A 26,631-nucleotide genomic window follows, 5' to 3' on the forward strand; every position below is an offset into this window, starting at 1 on the left:
GCATTTGCCGTCACGCTGTTTCCATTAAAAATCAGTCACTGGTAATGTCTGAAGCCTCTTCTCACCTGCTCTGAGGACCTCCATGAATATGTGGCGTCAAGTTGTACTAGGATGTCATCGAAACTCTTCTTATGCGTAATTCATTTTGTCGGAGAACATGTCCCGCAATCCTCATGCGACACTCTGTTACAACCTTACTAAGGAGTCGACTCCCAGCTCGGCATAGGATTTCCTTGATTTAGACCGGATCTCTATATATAATTGTTTCCTAAAATCTGTCTTAGCCGTCTTTGTTGAGTCACATTTAGTGTTTTTCAATTTCGGCAGATGACTATTCACTGCACTTTATTAATGGAGCCCCGCCACTGGTAGAAATGTGTAACCACTCTTGAATACGCTCTTGGAATATTAAGTGACTGTAGTTTGCTTTAGATTTTATATCGAAAGGGGAAGTTTTATCGTCAAATCATCTGTTGGGGGTTTTAAACTAAAAAATCTATGGAGTTTTTTGTTGTTTTTTTTTTAAATTCAAAACCCCATTTAGCTACGGTCATAGAATTTGGTAACTGTAGTTTGCTTTAGAATCATATTGAAGGTAGAGGTTTTCCACCTCAAAAAGCTCTGTAGGGAGATCTTAAACTCAAAACCATCTGGAGGGGTTTTTAACTTTAAAAAAAAAGCCATCTGTAGGAGGGGGGTTTAATCAATTGGATTGGCTACGCTCAAATAATTTTAGTGTGTTTTATATTGAAGAGGTATTTTTTACCATCAAACCCCTCTGAAGGAAGGTTTAAACTCAAAACCCCTTTTGGCAACGCTCATCGCATTTTGATTGCGTAATTTGCTTTTTTTTTTACACTGAAGATATATTTTAAACTCAAAACCCCTTTGGCTACGCTAATAGATTTTAGAGTGAGTAATTTGCTTTTTTTTTAAATATTGAAGAGGTATTTTTTAGCTTCAAACTTCACTGGAGGGGAGTTTAAACTCAAAACCCTTTTGACTACACTCATAACATTTTGAGTGTATAATTTGCTTTGTTTTTATTATTAAAGAGGTATTTTTACCTTCAAACCCCGTTGAAGGGGGGTTTAAAATCAAAACTGAGTCAAAACCCATTTAGCTACGCTCATAACATTTTGAGTGCATAATTTTGTTTTATTTTATATTGAAAAGGTATTTTTTAGCTTCAAACCCTACCGAACAGGTGGAGGGGGTAAACTCAAAACCCCTTTGGCTACGCTCATAGAATTCTGATGTGTAATTTGCTTTTTTATATTGAAGAGGGGGTTTATCGTATATTTTTGCATTTTTAGCGGCCCCCGAAAGGGGAAAAGACGCTATTAGTTTTGTGTGAAATGTCTGTCCGTCCGTCCCGTTTAGATCTTGTAAACTAGAAAAGATAGTGAAAATCCGACATCACAATATTTTAGACCATTCAAAGTTCTGATGCAATGGCTACTTTTTATTTTTCTGAAGGCGAAAAATCTAATTTTTTAAATCACTTATGCAAGCAGTTTTTTTAAAGAGAAAAATCTAATAATAATGCATTATAAGTTAGACCTAATTTAAAACGAATAGTAATTTTGTAAACTGCATTTTCTTTAACATATTTTGTCTTGCGGAGTTTTTTTTTTTTTTTTTTTTTGAGGTTTCGAATAAGAGATTGAGCCTTTTCAAAACAATTACATCAGTTATAAGACTTCAGTTAGGCCAGTAGAGGCGCGGCAGCTGAGCGGTAAAGCGCTTGGCTTTCGAACCGGGGGTCCCGGGTTCGAATCCTGGTGAAGACTGGGATTTTCAACTTCAGAATCCTTGGGCGCCTCTGAGTCCACCCAGCTCTAATGGGTACCTGACATTAGTTGGGGAAAAGTAAAGGCGGTTGGTCGTTGTGCTGGCTACATGACACCCTCGTTAACCGTAGGCCACTAAAAACAGATGAACTTTACATCATCTGCCCTATAGACCACAAGGTCTGAAAGGGGAACTAGTTAGGCCAGGTTCACATCTAACTTTGCATTCACTTGCACCTATCCTTTGATCTGGTGGACCGTTGGGGCACTACACAAGATCTGTCAACCTTCTTTCTCCATTTTTATCTCTCATTTGTCTTTGATATAATTTCATTCGGATGTTCTTTCTGAAAATATTGAAGCCTGCCTGGGTGGACCACTTCGGGGGCCGATTTTGAGTTTGTGTTTCCACACAAACTGTCTTTGTAAGGGGTTTTTAAACTCAAACCCCCCTGGTAGGGGGTTTTAAACTCAAAACCCCCTGAAACCCAAAACCCCCTGGTAGGCCTTGGTTGTGCTGAGGAAGTGATGGTTTAGTATTAAAATCTCACCTAAAAAAAAACAAAATCAAAGCTTAAAATCAGTCACTAAATTCCGATCTGCGGGGGGGGGGGGGTTCATTTCCGGCTACGCCCATGATATAAACAAGATGTAGACCTATTTAATTCTTTTTTAAAAAGTCTTAAATGTAACAGGCCTATTTCATATTTTTAAAGATAGTTCGTTTCCAGAATTAAAAAAAAAAAAAAGCAGTCGCACCAGTATTGCATGGCTGCCTGGACGTGTGGTTTGCGCTCTGGATAATAGTTCAATGTTCGCGATGGACCTGGGTTTGAACCCTGCCCGCCGTTATCTCCTGCGGGACGTTTGGTTTAGGGTATAATTATTTACAAATTTGAAGAAACATTCGTGATATCTAAAACAAAAACACTTAGTAGCAATCTAGATTCAAAATAACATGAACGTTTGTTGAGATCTAAACGTGACAAAACTAATAGCGGCTTTTCCATTTCGGCGGCCGCTAAAAGTAGGCCTACATATGTGCTCTAGCTTCTACTTCCGATGTCAATTTATTGGTGAATAATTGAAATTTCAGTTTCTGAAAACTGATTAGCATATCCCAAGTAGAACTACCGTGATAGTGTTGTCAACATCCCACACCAAGTTTAAATAATCACCAGTTCTATCTGAGCTTTTGGCATCCAGCCTGCCTGTTAGTGCAAGCGTCACGAAAAATAATAACTTTGAATAGCGCAGGCTGCTTTTTTTTTTTGTATCACCAGGAAGAGAAAACTGTGATACCACAAATAAGCAATTGAATTTTTTTTAAATGAATGGTATTGTAATTATATTTATGAGCGTAGACTGTGTAGAGTATAGCCAATATATATATATATATATATATATATATATATATATATATATATATATATATATATATATATACTTAAAAATTATTCTTCCGCATCCACTAGGCCGGGGTCATAAAGAATGCGTTTTACTAACTTCGGTTACAGGCTTTAGGCTTGGTGGTATGGTCTTAGTGTAACTTGATAAGAGCTTTTCACTGTGCGTTTGCCTACCGTTGACCCTTTTTAGTAGCAATTCGAAACGTACTCATATACTAATGTCAACGAATTTAGCAAACGAACAATCTGTAGCGACAATTACTTTTTTTTTAAACCAAAAGTACTTTAAGTGATTTCGCACTCGCAAAGCTGTTAATGACATCATAAATGTATATAATTGTTTCGACCCGCTCCTTCTCTGAGCTTAACAAGTCTTATCTATGTAGGCCTATCTATTTTGAGGTCGTCTACCGACGGACTTTGTGTTAAAATGTAGAAATGTCCCGCTTTTTCACAACAATTAGATATTACCCATAAATAGTGTTTATTCCTTCATATCTTCTGTATTAATTGCACAAATTTACTCATTGACAGTTGTATGTAATAATTTGACATTTCTTTCTTGAACATATGTTGTTGTTTTTTTAAAGATGGTCAAAAGAAACCAGTTACTCAAAATACAACAAGATCTACTAGTTTTTATTTTTCATTCCGAGGCATAGGTCTAATTGTAAACTTGAAAAGGTCATTTTGCTGTCATCATGCAGTGGGGCTGTGGCCAAAACGGAAATACATTCTCCAAGGAGAGACAATTTTCTCACAATGTACGAGCTGAGGAAAAAAAGAAGTCGTACATTGAACTCCACAAGTACGTTTTGATGTACTACTCAGAAAAGATGCACTGAGAAATACACTACTAAAGATTAGTAAAGATAGTGAAGATCTACAACTTTTGATGGACTAAAATGTTTCATCAAATACGGTGTAATTCTAGATCTAGTTCTTCAAGTTGAATTTGTCATGTTTTTGTGTGTGTGTGTGTGTGTCCTCCTTTGTAATGCTTTGTCCTCCTTTTTGTTCTCCTCTGGGTGTGCTTGTGTCTGGTAACCCTATGGGAACGCCACTGCTAAAGATGTCTGATTTTTTTCTTTTCGTTTTCTGTTAATTTTCGCTGATCACGTGATTGACCTACCTAAACTATAGCTTAGGATACCAACTTGTTCTGGTCAGGGTCCCCAAAAATGGTTCCATTGATATTTTAAATCAAATCAAATTCCAGTCCTTCACAGTGGACAATTGAGTAGCCCTTATAGACTTTCATCCAGTGGCGTAGCTAGGGTGGGGGCAGAATTTGAAGATCCCCCAGGGCCCCCACTTGAGAAGGGCCCCCAAATGAGTTTCCGAAATTTGCTTTTCAAAAAATTAAATATTACGTCCCTGCCATGTAATCTTGCTTTTCACGTTGTTATATAAGTTAGTGACCCTGCTGTGTGTATTCCACACAGAGTATTAACACTTTCTGTGCTGAGTTACTTTAAATTTTAAGGAGTAACTTCCATAGCATTGAATAGTGCCGTGTTACTCTCAGGAAGTAACTTGTTACATTGGGTAGTTTATTTGATCATTCTTATCATTTAAAAAGAAACCTGATAAGCGTACTGAACGTGTCGAAGAAAAGTATCACTTTTCAAATGATTCATATAAAGATACAACAGTCAATGAAGTCAACATGTCTCTTGGTGAGAAAAGTAGTGCTGAAGAAACTCCACAGTCAAAGAAAAGAACTAAAGCTACTGATACAGATAATGAGTCAAGTGATGGTCTTCCAAAATCACTTTCTCCAGAAGTGGAAGAAGCTGTAATGTATCCAGCCTGGAATTTTATCTGAGAAACTGCAAACAAAGATTGTGTTAAACAAAAATGAACGGTATTTGTTTCCAATAGGGTTTACCAAAATAAATCACGAAGTTTGACATCATGGTTTACTAGAAAGCTTCCAACTGGAGAGATTTGCAACCGATCTTGGCTCCTCTTCTCTTCACACTTGGGATGTCTGCTTTATTTGACATGTGTTTTCCATCTAGTGCAATGAGCAAACCTGGGATTGGTTTCACCAATTGGAAGAAACCTGAGAGGCTGAAAGAACATGAAGAAGGAGTTCACCACAGACAAGCTCTTTTGAAGAGGAAGTTAGAAGAAGAAAAGCTTAAGGCAGAAGCAGATGAACTGTCACATATGTTTCATTCGCAAATTTTGAAAAATCAGCAGTATTGGAGAGATATTCTGAAGCGTGTAGCAGCAGCTGTTAAGTACTTTGCAAAAAAACAAACTTAAGCTTACGTGGTCACAACGAAAAACGGAATTCACCTGATTCTGGAAACTTCCTAGTATCTTTGAAATTTCTTGCAAAATTTGTTGAAGTTACGAAACAATACTTACATAGAATTGAATATGGGAAGACACATTATTTATCACCAGAAATTCAAAATGAGTTTATTAACTTGATGGACATAAAAGTTAGGGAATCAAATGTCGTGAAAGTCAATCAAGTTTGTTACTTTTCTCTGATGCTTGATTCCATCTCAGATGTTTCTCGTCAAGAACAGGTGTCCCTAATAGTTCCTTACTTGGTGGTTGATAATTTCGAAATCAAAGAGTCTTTCATTGGTTACTTTGAAATTTTGAAATCTGATGGACAACATTATGAAGAACTTGTTCTGAAAACTCTTAAAGACATTGGAATGGACTTTAATCTATGCAGAAGTCAAACCTATGATAGCGCAGCCAAAATGAGTGGACATCTGTCTGGCCCGCAGAAACATCGCTTAGTCATAAATCCAAAGGCAACATTTCTGAACTGTGATAATCACTCTCTGAACCTGGCAGCTCTTCATTCTGCTGAGATATAACCAGCTATTGGAACTGTACATGAATTGTTCACATTTTTTTTTTCAATTCACCCCAGAGATTGGCCAAACTGAAAGAAGCTGGAGCCTGGAGTTTAAAAAAGAAGAGTAATACCAGTGGTCCGCAAGAGAAGAAGCTACGTCGGCAGTTTCCTTACATCTCGACAAAATCATCAAACTGTTGGAGAAACTTTCTGAATCAACACTAGAAGCAGTGCACAGAATCTTCTTCATGCAGTGGAAAATTATGAAATTTTAGCTTATCTGGAAATCTGGTCAAATCTCCTTCGCCCAAGTTCAGAAGAAACTACAAACGTCTAGACTGCACATATGGAAGCTGCTGAAGAAATTAAAACCCTTTCATGCTTTCTACAAAATGATGAGAAACGGACGAAACTGATCACCCAATTTATCGACAAAGCAAAAGAAGGCATTGAATGCTATGGAGTTACTGTAATCAAAAGAAAGAAAGAAAAGACTTGATGTGGAGATGAGTTCTGATACATGACTGTCAATAGAACTGCAATTCAAACGTGATGCGACAGAAGTGCTGGACAGACTTCATATGGAGATGAAGGGCAAATTCCATAAGCTGGAAAACCATGAGGACACCTTTTCTTCTTGAAAAAAGATACATCTTGGGGTCTATGAATGATGACACGCTGATGAAAAACTGTGTTACAGGCAAATCGCTTATTCAATTATGTTATAGATGCACGAGCACTTTTCATTAACAAACCAGTGCCACAATCACCAATTGACATATTGAGGAAGCTGGCTTCATATGGTAATGATGTGTGCTCAAACTTTGCAATCTCCATCCGAATACTGCAAACTCAGGCCACTTTCATTGCGTCATACGTGAGATCATTCTCAAAGCTCAAGTTAATCAAAAACTATCTCAGGAGCACATTGACGCAAGAAAGTCTTATCAGCATGGCTTTAATGTTAGTGGAGTCACAAATACTAGACAGTTTCGATGTAGATGATGTTATAGATGCGATATGAATTGTCACTTGTGCATTTTTTCGCCAATAAACAATAGTATTATTCATTAAAAGATTCTTAATGATTATTTATTGTTAATTTTAATGATATTAATGAATGTAGGCTTATATATTTATTAAGTACATTATCTCATGTCATGATTTCGAATGACAAAATGCAAGGGGCCCCCAAAGAGGTCAATCCCCCCGGGCCCCCAAATCCCTAGCTACGCCCCTGCTTTCATCCATATTTCTTTGGTTAAGTGAGATGCTTTCTACTCTCAGACTAGGCCTACAATCTGAAGACAGTTTGTACACGTGATTTTTCCCACACCCAATCGCGGATTAAGCTAAAATTTCGCCCAATTATTTCTTTTACCTGACAACACAAAAATCAATTTAAAAAAACAACAATTAGTTAATAAACTATCGGTAATTATTTATTATGTTTTGGTACCTTGAACAAGGGAAAGAAATCGTACTTGACAGATGGGGTGGTCTAAGTTGAATTAGTCCCATTGAGGACTTGAGCCCTGTGTATACTTTCACAACTGGTGCAGACAAGTGATAGGATCAGGATCATAGCGCATTGGGAAAGCTAAAAGCTAAACAAAAACAATGGTTACAAATATACAAATAGCACAGATTTATTATGTCTAGTTCAATGGCACATATAGGCCTATTTACATGATTGATTCAAACTAATTGATAAAAGCGTTTTTTTTTTAAATTGTTTTTCTTGTTCATCTCGTGAGTTTGCGAGAAGGATAACAATAATAATGTCTTCAATTCGGAAGATTAAGACGGGATCATAAGCGAAGATGAGATATAAGATCACCTTTTCTGCGCTTTTCATCTACAATTTTAAGGGCTTTCCTTTTTTTGGCCTCAGATATGTGTCCCGCGGCCTTCGTGAGAACTTTCCAACTGTTTCTTTCAGGGGTCATCTGCTACCAGCTACTTTCATCTATGCATTTGAGGGCAAAATGGCGCCTGGTGTGATCTTTATAGGGCTTACGGGGGAGATGAATCTCTGTTACGCCGTCCTCACCAAAGAAGATTGCCTTTGGCAATGCGTTATAGGCAAGCAAAGTGTCTGACCCAACGCAGCTGTCGAATAGTAAGTACCGGTAGTGCTTCTATACTGTCCAATCCGGCATACAGAAGAACATGTGTAGGCCTATAGTAAGGTAGTCATGTCAGCGTATACCCATTATGGCACCCTTGATTGAGGAGCCTTAGATATATATGCCTTCAATTGAGCACCGAGGTCTAGGAGCCATACGAAATCAGGTGAGTGATGAGAAATATAGTTTTAAAGCCTATGATTTACTGATTGGATGAAACAGAAGAGAATAACGTGAACAATACATGGAATATGAATATCTCAACCTTCATTGCCATGTGCGTTGGTTTTTTAGAATAGAAGTTCTCAGAAGATTTTGGAAATTAAAAAAAAAGATTTTTAAAAGGGAAAGATGAGCTGCTAGAGGAAAGAGCAGTCTCTGTGATGAAAAAAAAAAGAATGTTTATTGATAAATGTAAACTCCAAGACAATGAAACATTGTTGTTGTTTTTTAGCTCAGTAAATGATATCAGTGGAGTAAAAATGAAGTTAGAACTTAAAATAAAACAACAACAAAGATTTGAGCCAATCTCCACATTGAAAAGAACAAAGAGAATGTGTCTTAAGTTCATGCCAAATGTAGAACATGTGTGCTTGCATTTACGAATCCATTTTCACTTAGGGGCCCCTATACTGTACGAAATATTGATGGAACTGAAACTGAAATTTGGTATAACTTTCTTCAGTCCCAATTGCATCTCACTGCATCTGAAATGCTTAAACTTTGGTGATAACCATGTGAAAATTGTACAGAACTAAGAAAATTTGCTTCAAAGTATGCCAGCCACTTCCGATTCAGACGCAAACAAGAATTTTTATCCATGAAAATTGTCAAGAACATTAAACTGCAAAATCGCAACTGTCAGATTCCTATTTCAAGACCTGTCTGTAGCGTACAATTACGAATTTAACTCCTGCTATTAAAGATTTGGTGAAAGAAAAGTCAAAAGTCGCATTACAGCTAGTGTTTATCTTGCCAGTGTTCATATGTAATATATAATTAGTAGATCTATTACATTTAGACGTTATCAATTAAAATTATTAGATACTTGAAGGACTGCAAGGGGCTAAAATTTGTGTGGTGCATCCGAATTAGAAGTGAAAAAAAAATTGACGCCTTGAAGAAAATTAAAGGTTGGCCGTCCCTGCTTCAATCTAATACAAATGCTAGATCTAAAAAATATTAGTCTAGTTTCTAAATAATAAAACTGGAATATGGGGATCTATAGTAATTAACATTTTGTTAAAGCGAAACCGATCTTGTATTTTTCTTTTAAGTATCTATTTCCCTAAAAGACCCGGATGATGCGGCCATATTGTATGTGTTGAATACTTCCTGAAACGATTGTGTTGTCGGATATTGACAAAAAAAATGGTAACAGTTTTATTTTCTTATTTTGTCTAGAGTTGTAACACCTTTTCTCTTTGTCGATTCTTTATAACCTGTGTGTCTTGCATTACAATATTTACTGTATATTAGATCTATATATAATTATTAAGTAATGCATAACTTTTCTTTTCCTTCAGAATAATTTTGACAAACTTGTACCGGCAATCTATTAGATTAGATTAGTATTACAATCGTTTATATTCTATTCTGCCTACTATTGTACTTGAGTTCAGTTCGGTGTATGGGGGCGGGGCTTGATTGTTTAGGATCTATCTCTATTCTAATCTAGATCTATTATTACAATCATTATTAAATCTACATCTAAAGTGGTAAATCTCTTAATTGATTCTAGATCTAGATCTACTAATAATTATGATGTGTATTTACTGTATTAAAATTAAATCATGTTTTTTTATAGTAAATCTAGACTCTACTCTAGTAGTAGTACAGTTAAAGTAGAGTCTTAGAGTCTCTAGTAGAGATCTAGATTTATATCTCTCTAGATTCTAGAATATCTTAATCTAGATTATTAGAAGACAGAAGTAGAGTAGATTGATTAGATCTAGATCGCTAGGCTAGATCTAGACCTACTATGACCTAGTATAAATAGTATAATATTTAATTATATTTTTTTTCTAGATTATGAAATATGATCTAGTCTAAAATTAAAGACTAGAATAGACTGAATGAATTATGAATAGTCTAGATCTAGATAGATAGATTTATCTAGTAAAGAATAGAAGATATCTTCTTGATAAAATAATTTAATATCTTAATACTATAATTTATATTTGTATATTACCAGTGCTTTTTTTTATGACGATACATTGCACCTTTTTCAATGTGGGTAAAAAATCATTACTTTTCTTGTATTTTAATGCTTACTATTAATTTATAGGCGATTCATCACTGAGTGTCGGCACCTAGATCTTCCTTTTCCGAGACTCCACAGGCTTTTTGGGACTTGTCCCAGCACTCAAACCACTTTTCCATTTCTGTTTTTTGAATTATAGCCAGTAGTATTACAATCTTCTATATATACTTATATTTATTGTACTATTATGTTATTTAAATCATTACTTCAAACTGTCATGTCATGTCTATTCAGGTGTAAATCTAGTCATGTATGTTAATCAGTGACTTAATCTGTTCTAAGTTGTTAATTTTCCTGGCTGATTCATGAAACACATTCCTTGACATGGACCATAACGACAATGGCCATGTAACTTCATGTTCTATTATTCTTATGAATGAGAGGAGTCTAATGGCACTTGGGAAGAAGGAGCATTTGTACTTGTCTTAGCATATATATGCTATTCTATTATTAAATAGGATATATAAGGAATGTGCCATTATGATTACTGTGACTTACTGAGTGTACATATATAATTTCTTATTTAGATCTATTAGGTTTTGTTTTTGTATTTATTTGTAATTTATGGTTCATTGTTTTAATCATATTATTTATATTTTTACTTTTTAATCTTCAGTCCTGAGGTGTCTCTTAATGAGTTTAACTGGAGACTAGAGTTACTATTAGTATATGATCTAGTATTCTTAAAAAATTCTCTTGAGACTATAGATATATAGAATAGTATTTAGACAACATAGAATCTACTACTAGAACTAACTTAACACTTTATATTAGATTCTAGCTCTTAGTCTAAATAGTAGAAAGTCTATATTAAATTAAGTATCTAATAGTAGAGTATATAGAAGGTCATATAATATTCTACTATTTTCTTAGAATATAGGTCATAATCTAGATTCTATACTATTATTTTGTTAAAGTATAGAGGTCTATATCTAGAATAGATTATAAGATATAATATATTTTTTAGATTCTAGATTTTTATGACTCTAAATATAGATATTATAAATTTTTTTTAAGATCTTAATCTAAGTCTAGATTTTGCCATTAATGTCTAAACTAGGCCTAGATTTATATAGCTAATGATAATTTAAACTTGTAGACTCTAGAATTCTCTAGATCTGTATAAATATCTAATTGATAGATCTAGATTCTTGATGTAGATTATTGTAGATCTACATTTAGACTATGACAAGTCATAGAATACCATGAGTCAGAGTATGATTGATCTAATTTATATACAGTATTAATAGTAGACTAAACCTAGTATCTAAATCTATGTGTATATATATTTGTGTGTGCATATTAGAATGTTAAAAACATTGGGTTTGACTCCCTCCTCAAGTTCAGCTTATAGGATGTCTTTCTAAAGGGATTCTTCCATCTGGCATGCAGGTGACATGCCTCAACCAGCGTAGTCTTTTCTGTGTCAGAAGTGCATAGATGTTATGCATTTTGGTTAGTTTCAAAATTACCTGGTTGGCAATATGATCCCTCCAGGAGATGCACAATACACGTCGCAGCAAGCATAATTGAAAGTTATTTAATCTATGCTCTTGGTACATGTATGTTGACCAGCTCTCACTACCATAAAGAAGAGTGCTCACAACACAGGCATTGTAGACTAGGATTTTGGTTGTTGTAGTCAACTTGGCATTTTCCCAGATGCGCTTGGAGAGTTTTCCCATTGCTGCAGAAGCCTTTCCTATTCTTTTGTCAGCTCAATGTCTAAATCTATGTTGCTGACGATTGTTGATCCCAAGTTGGTGAATTCCAGCACCATCGTAAGGGTGTGATTGCCAATGTATTGTGGGTATTTTTTGTGACATATATATGTATTCAGTTCTCTTTACTATTTGTCTAACAAACGTGTACATAAATAACATGAATATTTGACTTTTTAAGTCTACAGATCATATTCAAAACAAACAAAACCTATTGTAAACATTGAGCTACAAAGTTGGTCTTGTTCAAATAAAATCAAATTTCAATACTTTTAAATTTCTTGACCTATACTACCTGAAATGCTTTAAAATTGTTCTAATGAACAGCTATTGCTATTCACTGCAAGCTAGTAGTTTTAATTAAGTTTGGTAGTAGGCATCTCTTGGTAATTATATTTAATGAAGAATTTTCTAGTAACATGAATTTACCAACATTCTTTTCTTTGTACCTTGATTTTATCTACAGACAGAACAACAGTTAGATTGTGCCCTTGATTTGATGAGACGTTTGCCACCTCAACAAATAGAAAAAAATTTATGTGACTTGATTGACCTGGTAAAATTATTTTTTTAATAAAGTAAAAATAAATTAATATTGTTGTTGTAAAAGATAATTCTGTAACAATTAACACTATATATAGTCGATCTATACAACACCTTCCATATGTATGTAAATGATATTGCTTTGTTGGGACATAATTACCACTTTAATGTAATTACTGACCACTTGTTTCAAAAAGTAGAAACCCTTAAGATCTGTTGTCAAGTAAGTAATAAAACGTAGTCATACATTTGACAGAAAACTTCTAGAAACTTGTAAATAAAAATTCTTAAAAAATCTTTGAAGTTATACAGGATGGAAATGAATGAGTGACTCAACTAAATGGGAACTAAGTGACAGAAATAAAAGAGCAGATTATGTTGGGCAGGTCACCTAGAAAATAATATCAGAGAATAAAAATATTATAGTATCAAAAGACTGGATACTCAAAGGCCAGTCAAGATCAAGATGGTTTGACTATGTAGAGAGAAATCTTCAACAACTTGGAATTGAAGCATTGGGCTGAAAAGCTCAGGAGAGATTTGAAAGGAAAAATGTGTTGAGGCAGACCTAGGTCGTTCAAGGGCTGTTGTACTACTAGGGTGGATGGTCTCTTTTTTTAATATCTCATCTTTTATTAATGATAAGCCCATCTCCTGATCTAGTCATTTGTGTTAGTAGTACATTTAAATTGTACTCATTCATTGGTTTTTGTTGGCTACTTTAGGTAACCCATTTTCTACTTCAATGGCATTATTAAAGAAAGAGTTTTTGAATATATATAAGTTAATTTGAGCACAAATGGAATAGAAATAGTTTATTGTATGTTCCATTGGATTTTTAATTGTATGCATTTTCAGCAACCATAAAATTGGCATATAATTTCTTTTAGAACTACCCTAAAGCCACTTCTTAAAATTAATGTTCATTTAAAATTCAAATTCTTCTTTCTTTATTTATAAATAGCAAAAAGAAAAAAAAAAAAGACACATTATACTGCATAACCTCGGGTACTCAAATGGGGAATTTAATCAGTGAAATTTGATGCCTATCCCTTTGCAGTATTTATAGATAAATGTTCACTTCTATAATAAATCTATAGATAAATGTTCACTTCTATTATGGATCTAGATTACTTATCATATTAAACGTAAAGGGGCTGAGAAACCATCTTAGAGAATATTTATTTGAAGAAAGAAACAACTAACTGCTTATATTTTCCACTGATTCTTACTGCCAAGATTTTCATTGTTCAGGTACCTCCACTATGTGAAGACTTGTTGTCCTCTGTAGACCAGCCTTTGAAAATTGTTCGTGATAAAACAGTGGGCAAAGATTATTTATTGTGTGATTACAATAGAGATGGTGACTCTTACAGGTAAGAATAGCCCTGCGAGTATTGTAGACTTTGAATTTTGGGAAGGCTTGTGGGGGTACCAATGATCATTATTTCAATGGTTTGTGTGCAGTATTCAAACAATTTCAATTCACCTAACAATATTTTGGAACCCATGAGGTCTGTCATTTTTTTTTTTTTTACTCTTCCACCCTTATGCAGTTAACTGATAAAATTGTAAATTACATCCTTGTTAAACCATTCTACTCCCTCCTCCCCTTCTGTGTTGGGCTGTAATATCTAGATGTACCACCCAAAGTACTTGGGTTTCTTAAAAAATTGTATTGTACATTTTCTGAAATAATTAAAATATTGATTAACAAAGGAATATATATATATATAAAGTCTTTAAAGTCTTCTCTTTTTAATGAAGTGAGTTTTTAAATGTTCTAAAAGTAACATTTATATTTATATTACTAAATATTTGTTTAAAAGATGAAGAAAGCATCCTTTGATTCATCCTTCTCAATAAGCTTTGTACTGTAGTAAAAGTTACTTTTAAGTTATTTGAATTAAAGAGAAAATAAGTTTATAAAGTAATCAGTTTAGAAATGTTGTTAATTGTTAAAAATGTGAATTCAAGTTTTATAGAATAAATTGACTACCTAACTCTATTGTACAATATTGTAGATAAAAAACGAATGAAAAGTTGATTTGATTTATCTCACTGATGGTCATCCATATTTTGGTCCTAGACCATAGACTTGTGTGTCACAACATAACCACAAATATGCAATGAAGTATTGAAAAAGAGCAGACTCCACTTGACTTGTTTGTATCATTAGTCAATTAGTGGGATGCTTAAAATGCCAATAGACATTTATTTGGAGATGTTCTGCTTTGTCTTTTAGTTTTGAATATTATTGAATGGGGATTTCTCAACTTTGGTAATATTTTGTTGCTTTAGAACACATACGGGGGCAATGGCTGAGTGGTCCAGCTTTTGGCTTCTGCACCTGGGGTCTTGGGTTTGAAGCTCAGCGATGAATGGGATTTTTAGGGCACCCCTGAGTTCACCCAACTCTAATGGGTAGCTGACCTTAGTTGGGAAAAGTAAAGTCGTTTTGCTGGCCACATGACACCCTGGAAGGGGAACTTTACTTTCGATCACATGGATATGTTTTCTGTTTATTGTCCAAATGTAATTACCTGTGCATTGTTAATATATGATATCTTATTAAGGTCTCCCTGGAGCAATAGTTATGACCCTCCCTTGGATGATGGGACCATGCCTTCAGAATCCTTGCGAAGACTTGAAATAGAAGCCAACAGCGCCTTCGACCAATACAGAGAAATGTACTTTGAAGGGGGCGTGTCATCAGTGTATTTGTGGGATTTAAACCATGGATTTGCTGGTGTTATTTTAATTAAAAAAGCTGGAGATGGTTCAAAGAAAATTAAAGGCTGCTGGGATTCCATTCATGTCATAGAAGTACAGGTAAATCTTTTGACTTCTAATCATGCAATCTCAAAGGAAAATGTCTAATTTAAGAAATCTTGACCTCATAATAACATATATTTCTTGCACTGAGTGCTGGGTAATCTCAAGTTTCAAATGGTCAATGTAGTAAGTAATGATTTGATTGGACGAAGTTTCTAAGTAAATCCATAAATAAAACGTAAAGTAGTAGTTGTGGACTTAGAGCTGTATTTTATTGTAGGTTTAGAAAAGGACATGAATACTTGGTCATTGAAAAGGAAGAGCAGAGTTGAGTGGGTTGCTGTTGTTGTTTGATATACTTAATCATTTGAATACCATTGACCCAAATGAAATTTGATTCAGTTGTTAGGAACCAGGCATTTCAAAGCATACACTAAGAGATATGATAGAAAATGACTAATTGTAGTTAGTGTTTAAATGATTTGTCCTCCACCTTTTAATGACCAATAGTCTATCAATAAAAACAATGAATTGAATCTGGAGATGATGTACAAAGGAATTTTAAACAGAGCTTTTATTAGAGTGCTTACATATTCCAGGAGAAATCAAGTGGAAAGAATGCTCATTACAAATTGACTTCCACTGTAATGCTCTGGCTTCAGACCAGTAAAGAGAGTTCCGGTACTATGAACTTGGGTGGTAGTTTAACAAGACAGGTATTATCTCTTTTTTTTGTTTATAATTTGACTTCAGTCTTTTTAACATTGACCACATAGTCTCATTATGACTACTTTTCCCCACTTGCAGAGCTTAAAAAGAACAGGTTAGTTTGAATTATTGCTGAATGGTTAGCATTACTGATTCCAGCTTTGGTGTACACAAAGTTTCCTTTCTTCTTAATTTTGTATCATCCAATAACCTTGATTCATTTACCATGGACTGCATGTCATTGACATCAGCCTCGTATAAAACATGTCTTGATTTTACTGTTTGGCTATCAAATTCTTTCTTTAAGGATAATCTTACTTTTGAGAGGACTTAAAGTGTTAGCTTTTTTTAAAGATTTTTGTGAATTACTTTTTGAAGTCTAAACTCTTGAAAATGTAAATTTCTCTAATTACTTTGTCCAGAAAACTTAAGCATTCAGCAGAAGTATTTCAAAAAGTGACTTTCTCATTTTGACCAGATTTCACTTCCTGCTGAACTTCAGTTTTGACAACCTTATTTGGGTTGACCTAGTTTGTCCACCAGTGACAAATTAAAATTGGTGTCCACTACTTGACTCATTAAATCTACTTGAGCCCTTCTTTGAAATGAAGTATTTCATTTCATCATGTATAGACACACAAAAAAGCCTTTGCAGAAGACAGGCACACACAGCAAATAGAGGACTTGAATTAGAACCCTGACAGACAACAGTTTATCTATTCTAGACAATATATATGCAGATCCCAGCTGTATTGTCTAATGAAATACTGCAGTCTTCCATTATCTTCTATGACAAAATCATTCAATCTTACTGCCTTTACTTAAACAAGTTGTCAACTGTTTCTTTCCCACAGGTGGAGTCTGATGCACCTGTGAATGAAAATTCTCCTCATATAGTCAATATTGGTAAAATGGTTGAGGTAAGATTTGCATATTAAAAATGTGTAATCATATTATAATATAAAATCAATTAAATTTTTAGTTGACACGTAACATGAAGGAAGCTTGAATTTTTTTTTTTTTTTAAAGAAGAATTGTATTTTATTTTTTTGTATCATTATACAATTTTCTTAAAACATAATTTAATTTCTCCCAATTTTTTTTTTTATAGACATCTTAAACCACTTTGAATGATTTAAATATTTAATTCTGTGAAAAATGAGTATCTTAGCATATAGCAAATAAAGAATAACTGTTTCAACTTTTCAATATTTGCTAATCTATATCTAGTAATTTGCTTTCAAATCATGGACATTTAAAAAAATTCATTTTAGGTTGTAACATTTGAATTAATGTGTAATTTTTGTAAAATAAGCTGTAGAAATATGGAAAAAGAAAAGTATCAACACATTTGAAAATAAGTCCACACAAAATGTGTTGAAAATGTTCATTATCCTCTCCAACAGGAAATGGAAAACAAAATACGTAGCACACTTAACAATATATATTTTGGCAAGACCAAAGACATAGTGAACAGCCTGCGTTCCATTGAGCCTCTTCAAGATCCCAAACAGCAAGCTGCCTTCAAAAAGGACCTATTCCAAGCTCTTTCACAGAGAACACAGGCACAGTGATGTAGAATTAACATTGAATTTTTCTTGAAGTTTATTCAATTTAGTGGAAAATCATTATCATTATTTTAATTCCTATCAGAAGAAAAAAAGGTGAACAAAATGAATAAGATGCATTTAAAAAAAAAAATCTAATTGTAAAGAATAACTAAGAAACCTTTTTTTTTTAACTGTGGGATTTAGAGCTGACATATAATTTAAAAAAAAATTGTTTGATAATTTTCCTACAACTGTTATATATCAGTTTAGTAATCATCATGAAATATCCTTATTGTTTAATCTTTATTTTTAAAAAAATTCCAAATTTTGTGTCATCCTACCATCATGAATGAAGTGGTTTGGGAGTGTTTGCTACAGTGATAGCTGTCTTTGTCATTTGTTAAGTCTAACAGCTTTTGTAAGACACATGTAAGCCATAGCTTAGCCCTTACATTTGTAAGAGAAAAACAACTCTGTATTGGTCAAGGAAATATTTTAAACTTGTAAAATTTTAAAGATATGTAAATACAATTGAGTTCTAACACATAAACTAAAGCAACATTGTACAATGCATTCTGAGCTTGATAAAACTATTCACTTCTGTATGTACATTATTTCTCAACTAGAAAGCACTGTTAGTCATTACAGTATATTATCTGTTAACAAATGTGTTATTTAAAACCCATTGTGTTTTGTTTTGTTTGCAATGATTCTTTGTTACCTAATGTTATTGTGATGATACTACAACCCTGTTCAAACACAAACTACTGTGTGGATTCTTGTGTGAGAGTATTAACAAAAAATGGCTTTAGTAAAATTAAGGATTTATATTCTGGTGAAAAATAAAAGTTCTTGCTGTAAATATTTTTTTGTCTTCATTAGCTTTATATAAGACATCCCCCCAACACTAGCATTGCCTTCTTTTGAATATTAAGAATACCATGATTTAAGAAACAGTACTATCCACAACTATGTTTACTAGACCAAGGTAGTGGATACATGATAGTTTATATTTGTGAAGTATTGTAGAGTTCTCATTTATATTTTAGTCTTGAGTTTGTTCAACTGTAATTTCTCCTTCATCTTTTAGATTTTTCTTGCTGCTTTCTAGCATTTGAGGTGCTTTTCATACTCCCAGCCCTATGTAGTGTGAGTTTGATGAATTCTTTTCTGGTGATGAAAACTGTGCATGATTCTTGTTAAGAGTGCTGAAAAGATGCTGCTGATGAGTTCTCACTTTAAAAACATGTTTTTTTCTAGTGATAATGGAAAAAGAAATTGCTTTTTGAACATTATTTATTTTACTCTATTGTAGCATACAATTTAAGACTAGGCCTGACTTGGATTTGAACCTATCACAATTCTTAATTTTTTGTGTGTGTTGTTTGTGATTGTAGAGGAGGTGACAGTCAATAGTTTTTTTTGTTTTTTTAAATTCACTTTATATGTGCAACTTTCCTTTATTGAAACATGAGCCACTTTTTAGCCCAAATTTATTAAAAGAAGTTTATCATGGGGAATTATTTGTGTGTGTTGTGTATCTTCTATGTATGTGTATGTTTGCTGGATGAAGACAGAACATATGATATTGGTTTATTTCTAACATTCAATTATTCCTTGTCAACTCATTATGTCCAAACTTTAAATGTTCAAGTTTTTATTTCTCCAATATTGCCCCACTGACATTTGAAATATGTTTTTTTTTTTTTTCATTTCAAATATTTTGGCATTGATTGGGCTAGTTGCTTCACAGTTTTAAAACTAAGCTTGTCTATATCTGAAGATATTATACATGAAACTGTATAGGAAATAGTTTCAGTGAAATAAAATGTCATGAAGCATACAGACTCAAGTCTTTTTTTTTTTTTAAAGGGTTCCCACAGGCCTTAATTTGTGGGTCACTTGACCAAATCTGTCAGAAACATTTTCTTGTTTCCATTTGTTGAGTGCATCAAACTTGGTGAGCTCGAGGACATTGCAGTGTGTCATAACATTAGACTAGTGGTTTGCATCATTTTTACCTGGGTCATTAATTATTGCAGCAGGTGTGTCATAACATTAGACTAGTGGTTTGAATCATTTTTACCTGGGTCATTAATTATTGCAGCAGGTGTGTCATAACATTAGACTAGTGGTTTGCATCATTTATACTTGGCTCATTAATTTTTATCAGCAGGTCCTCATGCTAGTTATATAACATTCAGTAAACCTTTCAGTCCAAAATTTAATTATTCTCTTCACTTATAGATCTTCTGATGCGTGCAGTCAGTGCACAACTCTCTTAATTCAATGGCTGACAGCAAGTGTGTTATGAAAAATGATCTTGTTACATTTCCTTATATTCCATGGCTTACAAATGAAGGGCTTCCTTTTTTACTCACTTGTTATCTCTAAGGCACACCACCTGCAAAGGCTGTTTCAAAGTAAACTAACATTGCAGTGATTGATTTGTTACATTGAATCATTTTCCAAAGTTTACAGTGATTCAGTTGTTACAGTTTCAATTTTTGATAGTTTAAAAAATTAGACCACTTCCAATCTAATCATCTTACTTGCCAGTTATCTGGACTTCTATCTCTTCTGGGCCCTTACAAATGTTTTCAATTGTTTTAGTTTCTAAGAAATGCAGTTATTTGTTTTAATATTGGTAAATAGCTACATGAAAACTTTTCCTTATAAGAAAAATGTTTATCTCCAGAAGTCAAAGATGAAGCTGTTTACATAACAAAATAAAAATGAAGAGCCATAGATGTTTTTGAAAAGAAGTGTAGGCCTACTAGACAATGTATTATAGGAAAACAAAAAGTCAAGTGGATTATTTCAAATACATTTTATTTTTCACTTATATAAAAGTCTACAACATGAACATAATAAAAACATGGAACTTGTAGTTTTCACATAAAATTTAAAAAGATACAAAGTGTAAAAATAATTTTCATGTCTTGTTAAAAATTTGGAATGGAATGTTAAAAATTTACAGCAAATAGATGGCGTGTATAAATAGAAAAACAACAGAATTACAATCTAACAAGGAAACTGTTCCATCTCTTTTGTAGGATTTATAAAATTGTTCCAGGCTTCATGAGTAGGTCTGATTTACATGCACCGGCTCCATTGAAACAACATAAATATACTGACCAGTATCTGAACACTGGACTGTGATTGTACATTAAAGACACTTTTCAGTCTAGGTAGAGTGAACATATATGTAACATTGGTATCCAACAAAACAATTAACTAACACCCAGTAATGTTTGTACAATAATGAGTTGAATTTAACATTGACACAATGAATTATAATACACTGGCACTTGGTAGCACTTACAAAATAACATTTAAAAATGTGAAGTGCTCATTATAAAAGAAAAGTAAGCTACATGTTAATACATATCTTTCTCCTGCAAGTTCTTATATATTCTGAATGTAAGCCCAAGCATTTTTTTTTTTTGATCGGCAGTTCTACAAATTAAAAAAAAATATGTTTGAACCAGAATTATTTCCTTGCTAATTAAAATTGTCACTTTTATTTGACACCATTTTGGAATCTCGTGTAATTGAAAACTAAGAGCAGGGCATTTAGTGTAGGTTGTGGGGTGATATTATGTGTGGGGGATATTGTGGCCCTAAGGACTGCTCTGAGTGTCTTGGCGAAATTGTTGCCCTTGGACTAGGATTGAGTAGACTCCTTTCCTAGAGAGCAACTCTTGGTGTGTACCACTTTCGACTATTCTCCCCTGTTCCATGACGTAGATAATATCTGCGTTCTGAATGGTGGACAGCCGATGAGCTATCACTATACACGTTCTTCCTTCTCTGGCTCTGTCTAAAGCTGTTTGAACTATCTAGAAGAGCACAAAATGTAAGGCGTATTTCACTTGTGTGAATTATAAAGACACATATACAAGCTAACATACTGTAAGGGGAGGATATTCAATTGTTAGGAAATATTTAGTAACATGATAATCAGATTTTTAATCTAGAACCAATTATAGAAAATAATATTGGAAATACAGATTCAGTGCTGCCGACAATACTAGATAATATAGTCATTAATGATATACGTAATTTATTGAGCATTCTTAGCTGAAGTTGATATGAACTCATCGATACTGAATCATAATACATGCACACATACATTGGAAACTTAAAAAAAAACAAAAACAAAACTGTAGTGAGGGATTTCGTCAGGGGAGGAGGGAGGTATTACTTGAAAGAGAAACTAACTAAAGGTAGTGCAGTAAACTCACCTTCTCGCTCTCGGTATCCAGAGCAGACGTAGCTTCATCCAGCAGCAGGATCCTGGGATTCCTGATCAAGGCTCTTGCTATGGCTACACGTTGCTTCTGGCCACCAGAGAGTTGCGTCCCCTTTTCTCCCACTTGAGTCTCATAACCCTGGTTTTTGTTATGGGGAGACAAAAATAATTTGTGATGCTGAAAATTATTCAAGGTTTCCATTTAAATAACAATGATCTAAGAAGATGTGAAGATGATCAGATTCAAGTAAATACGAGGTACCCAAGATACACTTTAACAAAAAAATGTTGAGAAAACTTGTATTCATGTTAGGTTTTAAATTATGTGATGTTCTTTTGTCAAAAAATGTTTTCTGAACCATTAATTCAACTGAAAGATTAATTTCTAAGCTGATCACGGGTCACGCCAGGTTGTCCCAGTGCATTAGCTACCCCCCCCCCCCCTAATATAAGCAGCTGGAAAATACTGTAGCTCTAAAATATGGAAACAAAAAATAAAGACAGACCTACTTTCTACTCAGTCTGTGTTCTACTTTAATGAGAAATGCTAACTAGGAAGTCTTAATCTTGCACTCCCTTTCTTCCCTAACTTAAACTTACATCTGGCAAATTGGTGATGAAATCATGAGCATTGGCAGTTTGGGCTGCAGCTATAATGTCAGCCATTGGGACTTGCTGCTCAATTCCGTAGCTGATGTTTTCTCTGATGCTGCAGTCAAAGAGGACAGGTTCCTGGCTGACGACACTGATCAATGACCTCAGTGACTTGAGATTGTAGTCTCGTGTGTCCACACCTTCGATCAGCTGTTGTTTGAATTGGATGAAAAAAAAAACATTAATTAAACAGTCAAGTGAATTAGTGGTATAAGGGGCAATTAGTACGACAGAAAATGTTTGCTTAAGGTCTGATTTCACTATAACCATAAGCCACTGGTGATACTATAAGAGACAGATTGGATGTTAGGGAATCTAGTGTACGGAGAGGGCAGGCGGGGTTGCTGCCCAAGGGACTTCACAAGAGATGGTCTCCACAAGAGTGTTTTCACTTTTTTTTCGTCTCCAGAATTTTATTCTTTTACAATTTTTTAAACAACAATATTTAGCATGTTACGTCATTTTAACACCGTCGTTGTTAAGAAGTTCATACATACCCCCAAACTACAAGGTCTGGTTGGAATCTCAATAGCGTACTTAGGGGGTGGCAAGTGGGGCAACCGCCTGAGGGTAACCCTGCGATTCACTTGTCACCGTCAGCTTCGAAAACCAGACCTGTTCTCATAATCTAGGACTGTTGCTCAATATTTCCTTGCATCTATAGGATACCAATTACCATGTTAGCTCCTAGCAAAACATTTTTTTTGGTTTCGAAATACCGTTCAGTTTTGGTTTTGGTAAAGACAGCATCTAAAGTTAGCTATCCGGAACTACAGCCCAACACAGTCAACATCGAATAACATACAAGCATAGATGTTTGAAGAACATTTTACAACTATAACATTAATAAAGGAAAAGTTAACAAACGTAAATAGCGTCATGTACGGTCTTCCATGGTTTAATATATTATAAAGGGAGTTAACTTAAGCTGTTTCAAGTCTAATTTTATATATTTTTTAGATTGTTTCCCATGGCTTAAACGTTTTTTTTTTTTTCCAAACGATTTAATGAAATCTTTTGCCAGTAGTCGGCTTTCAGCCTTCTAGCAGTAGATTTCGTTATTTAAATAATTTAATTTTTTGTTACCTAATTATTTTTGCAAGAAATTAATAATTCATAAATGTCATAATACATCAGTTTAAAATTTTACTTTCATTGTTGTAATGTAAACACATTGTCAATATCCCCAATGGCACGTATACATTTACAGACGATACTCACAATGGCACCTTCCGATGGATCATAGTATCTTTGTACAAGGGAGACAATTGTACTTTTCCCACATCCACTCATGCCTACGAGAGCTGCCGTCTGGCCCGGCCTGACATGCATGCTGACACCTTTCAACACGTGAACGTCCGGCCGTGTCGGGTAGTGGAAGTGGACATTGTCCAGCTTGATCTCCCCGGAAATGTTCTCCTGAAGATTCAATAAAACAGGTCAGGTGTCAAGGTTTAGGCTAAAAGAGGGAATCGGAAAGTTGGCTCCAGAAAAAAAAAAAGATTCTCAAAGTTTTGACAGAAACGACTCCATAGAGGGGAGGAACTCTTTAAACTTACAACTGTTTTCCGGTTCCCAAATACAATCAACAACAACAAATACACACATCAACAAGAAATATATCAAAACCTTCTTTCAATAGCAGCGTGTTCCGCTTTACACTTCATGATAATGTAAAATGACCCTAGCGTAGGGAGGTGACATTTTGGATACGCTATTATCACATCCACGTCGCGACTATGGAGCGCGAGGGGTGCGGATAGTCTTCAGTGTCAGAGTTGAGGTTGGATAGGTATGATTGGGTGTGTGTGTGTGTGTGTGGGGGGGGGTGACCAATTATAGTCTTTAGTGTCAGAGTTGAGGCTGGATAGGTATGATTGGGTGTGTGTGTGTGTGTGTGGGGGTGACCAATGATAGTCTTTAGTGTCAGAGTTGAGGTTGGATAGGTATGATTGGGTGTCGGTGTGACTAATGATAGTCTTTAGTGTCAGAGTTGAGGATGGATAGGTATGATTGGGTGTCGGGGTGACCAATGATAGTCTTTAGTGTCAGAGTTGAGGTTGGATAGGTATGATTGGGTGTCGGTGTGACCAATGATAGTCTTTAGTGTCAGAGTTGAGGATGGATAGGTATGATTGGGTGTCGGTGTGACCAATGATAGTCTTTAGTGTCAGAGTTGAGGATGGATAGGTATGATTGGGTGTCGGGGTGACCAATGATAGTCTTTAGTGTCAGAGTTGAGGATGGATAGGTATGATTGGGTGTCGGGGTGGCCAATGATAGTCTTTAGTGTCAGAGTTGAGGTTGGATAGGTATGATTGGGTGTCGGGGTGACCAATGATAGTCTTTAGTGTCAGAGTTGAGGCTGGATAGGTATGATTGGGTGTCGAAGTGACCCACATTAACTTAGAGCACGAGCGACACTAGCCCTAGTGCAGTGGCGTAGCCAGGGATTTGGGGGCCCGGGGGAGGGTCTTCACCTCTTTAGGGGCCCCTGCTTTTTGACATTGGACATCCTGGCATGAGATAATGGTGTGATATTTAATATTTAATGTACAAATAAATTTCGGACACTCATTTGAGGGCCCCCTTAAGTGAAGGCCCTGGGGGGATTTTCAAATTTGGACCCCCCTCCCCCCACCTAGCTACGCCACTTCCCTAGCGATGCATCTGCTTCACATTACTGTAAAGTTCACGTATGGTGATGCATGTGTTTTAGAATATTGCAAAATGTGAGCTAAGCCTTACAGTTACATTTGGGAACTACTAGTTAAGTGTTTAAGCTATTCACTAACATAAAGAGAATCTCTAGATCAAATTCTGGTGCATGGCTGATATTTGTAAGTTCGAGTTTTAAGGAGTTATATAAATCCAAGTATTCTCTTCAGACGTTAGTTGGTTAACTTTAAGGTCAATCATCTTGCCATTTGTGACTGTCGGCCAAAAGACTTACAGAACATGTCCAACAGAGAAGCTTTATTTTCTATTGCTAGGAGGATGTCTACGTCTTTTGTTCCCCAATGGACCTCATTCACCAATCGTAAACAATAAACATTTTGCCACGTTGTTCTCTATATCTGCTATACACATTACGCAATCCATAAAGGCTGTCACGTGATACGTAATTTTCATTGTTTTATCATATCACGTGGCTAAATGTTGTTTGTTTACGATTGCTGAATGAGGTCCATTAGACAATAATAATCAAATGAGTCAAAAGTTTTAATTGTTTGTTTTTTTTCAGATGTGTGTGAACGTACCTACCTATACAACTTTCATGATTTCATAGCAATGTCTTCAATTACGAAGATAAGGATGAGTGCAAAGTTTCCTATGACTACGAAAACCCAGTTGCGACCTGCCTATTTTTCCACACATCATGCAGACAAAGCTGTTAGGGCGGTCTATTTAAGTTTTCTTTTCGTTTGCCTTCAATAAGAGCTTTTCTTTGAGATTCAAATGTAATACTTTGTGAAAGATCTCTAACACTCATAATAGAACTTAAGAATAGTATTAAGCTAGAGGCTAATATATTTGTACCATCGAAATATCACTGCATCAGATTGTATGTTATACTAACGTAGTAGCAGAAACATTATTGGTCATAAAGATCTTACTTTTTTAGTGCCACTGGTGTTAAAGATGTCAATTTTTGGGATGATGTCAAGCATGGTAAAGATGTAACCTGCAGACAACTGGGCTTTGGTGTAGTCTGGTAGGAAGGAGGCCGCTTGACCCACGGAGATGCCTGTGAAGGCGATTGCAAAGAATACCCTGAGGAAGAGAAATATACGCTTGCACATTTGCTGAAACAGTCACCAAGCGAAGTCTATGCTAGAAATACATGGGTGTTAAACTATAAGCATACATGATTGCATATAATTAGAAATACTTAAGGATTTAAGGAAAGGATGGCTCCCTGGTTATGTGTTATACAATTAAAGAAAGCATGCCTGGTTATGTGTTATGCACTTCAGAGTGCCTTGGACTATCGTCACGCT

General features: G+C 34.8%; 2 protein-coding genes across 10 annotated transcripts in view; one reads left to right on the plus strand and one right to left on the minus strand.

Moving 5' to 3' along the window:
• The first annotated feature begins 9,433 nt into the window (after positions 1 to 9,433).
• LOC106074887 (F-actin-capping protein subunit beta-like) lies at positions 9,434 to 19,564 on the plus strand. 2 transcript variants are annotated; one of them, XM_013235768.2, is made up of 7 exons: positions 9,434 to 9,535; positions 12,612 to 12,701; positions 13,943 to 14,064; positions 15,265 to 15,520; positions 16,063 to 16,179; positions 17,026 to 17,091; positions 17,578 to 19,564. In XM_013235768.2, the coding sequence occupies exons 1-7, from the start codon at positions 9,533 to 9,535 to the stop codon at positions 17,743 to 17,745; spliced, it is 822 nt and encodes a 273-aa protein (XP_013091222.1). In that variant the 5' UTR covers positions 9,434 to 9,532; the 3' UTR covers positions 17,746 to 19,564. The 2 variants fall into 2 exon arrangements, with proteins under 2 accessions (XP_013091222.1, XP_013091223.1); XM_013235769.2 differs by lacking the exon at positions 9,434 to 9,535 and adding an exon at positions 9,775 to 9,879.
• A 970-nt stretch (positions 19,565 to 20,534) lies between these two features.
• LOC106064916 (ATP-dependent translocase ABCB1-like) overlaps positions 20,535 to 26,631 on the minus strand; it is a 124,296-nt gene continuing 118,199 nt past the window's right edge. For all 8 annotated transcript variants that reach the window (XM_056008064.1, XM_056008070.1, XM_056008063.1 and 5 more), the window contains 5 exons: positions 26,248 to 26,404; positions 23,852 to 24,049; positions 22,577 to 22,780; positions 21,969 to 22,115; positions 20,535 to 21,563 (listed from right to left, as the gene is read on the minus strand). In XM_056008064.1, coding sequence (XP_055864039.1) covers positions 21,345 to 21,563; positions 21,969 to 22,115; positions 22,577 to 22,780; positions 23,852 to 24,049; positions 26,248 to 26,404 — 925 coding nt within the window. In that variant the 3' untranslated portion in view covers positions 20,535 to 21,344. The remainder of the gene's footprint in view (positions 21,564 to 21,968; positions 22,116 to 22,576; positions 22,781 to 23,851; positions 24,050 to 26,247; positions 26,405 to 26,631) is intronic.

The sequence above is a fragment of the Biomphalaria glabrata genome, chromosome 13 (assembly GCF_947242115.1).
Source record: "Biomphalaria glabrata chromosome 13, xgBioGlab47.1, whole genome shotgun sequence".
In the NCBI taxonomy this organism is placed as follows: Eukaryota; Metazoa; Mollusca; class Gastropoda; family Planorbidae; genus Biomphalaria; species Biomphalaria glabrata.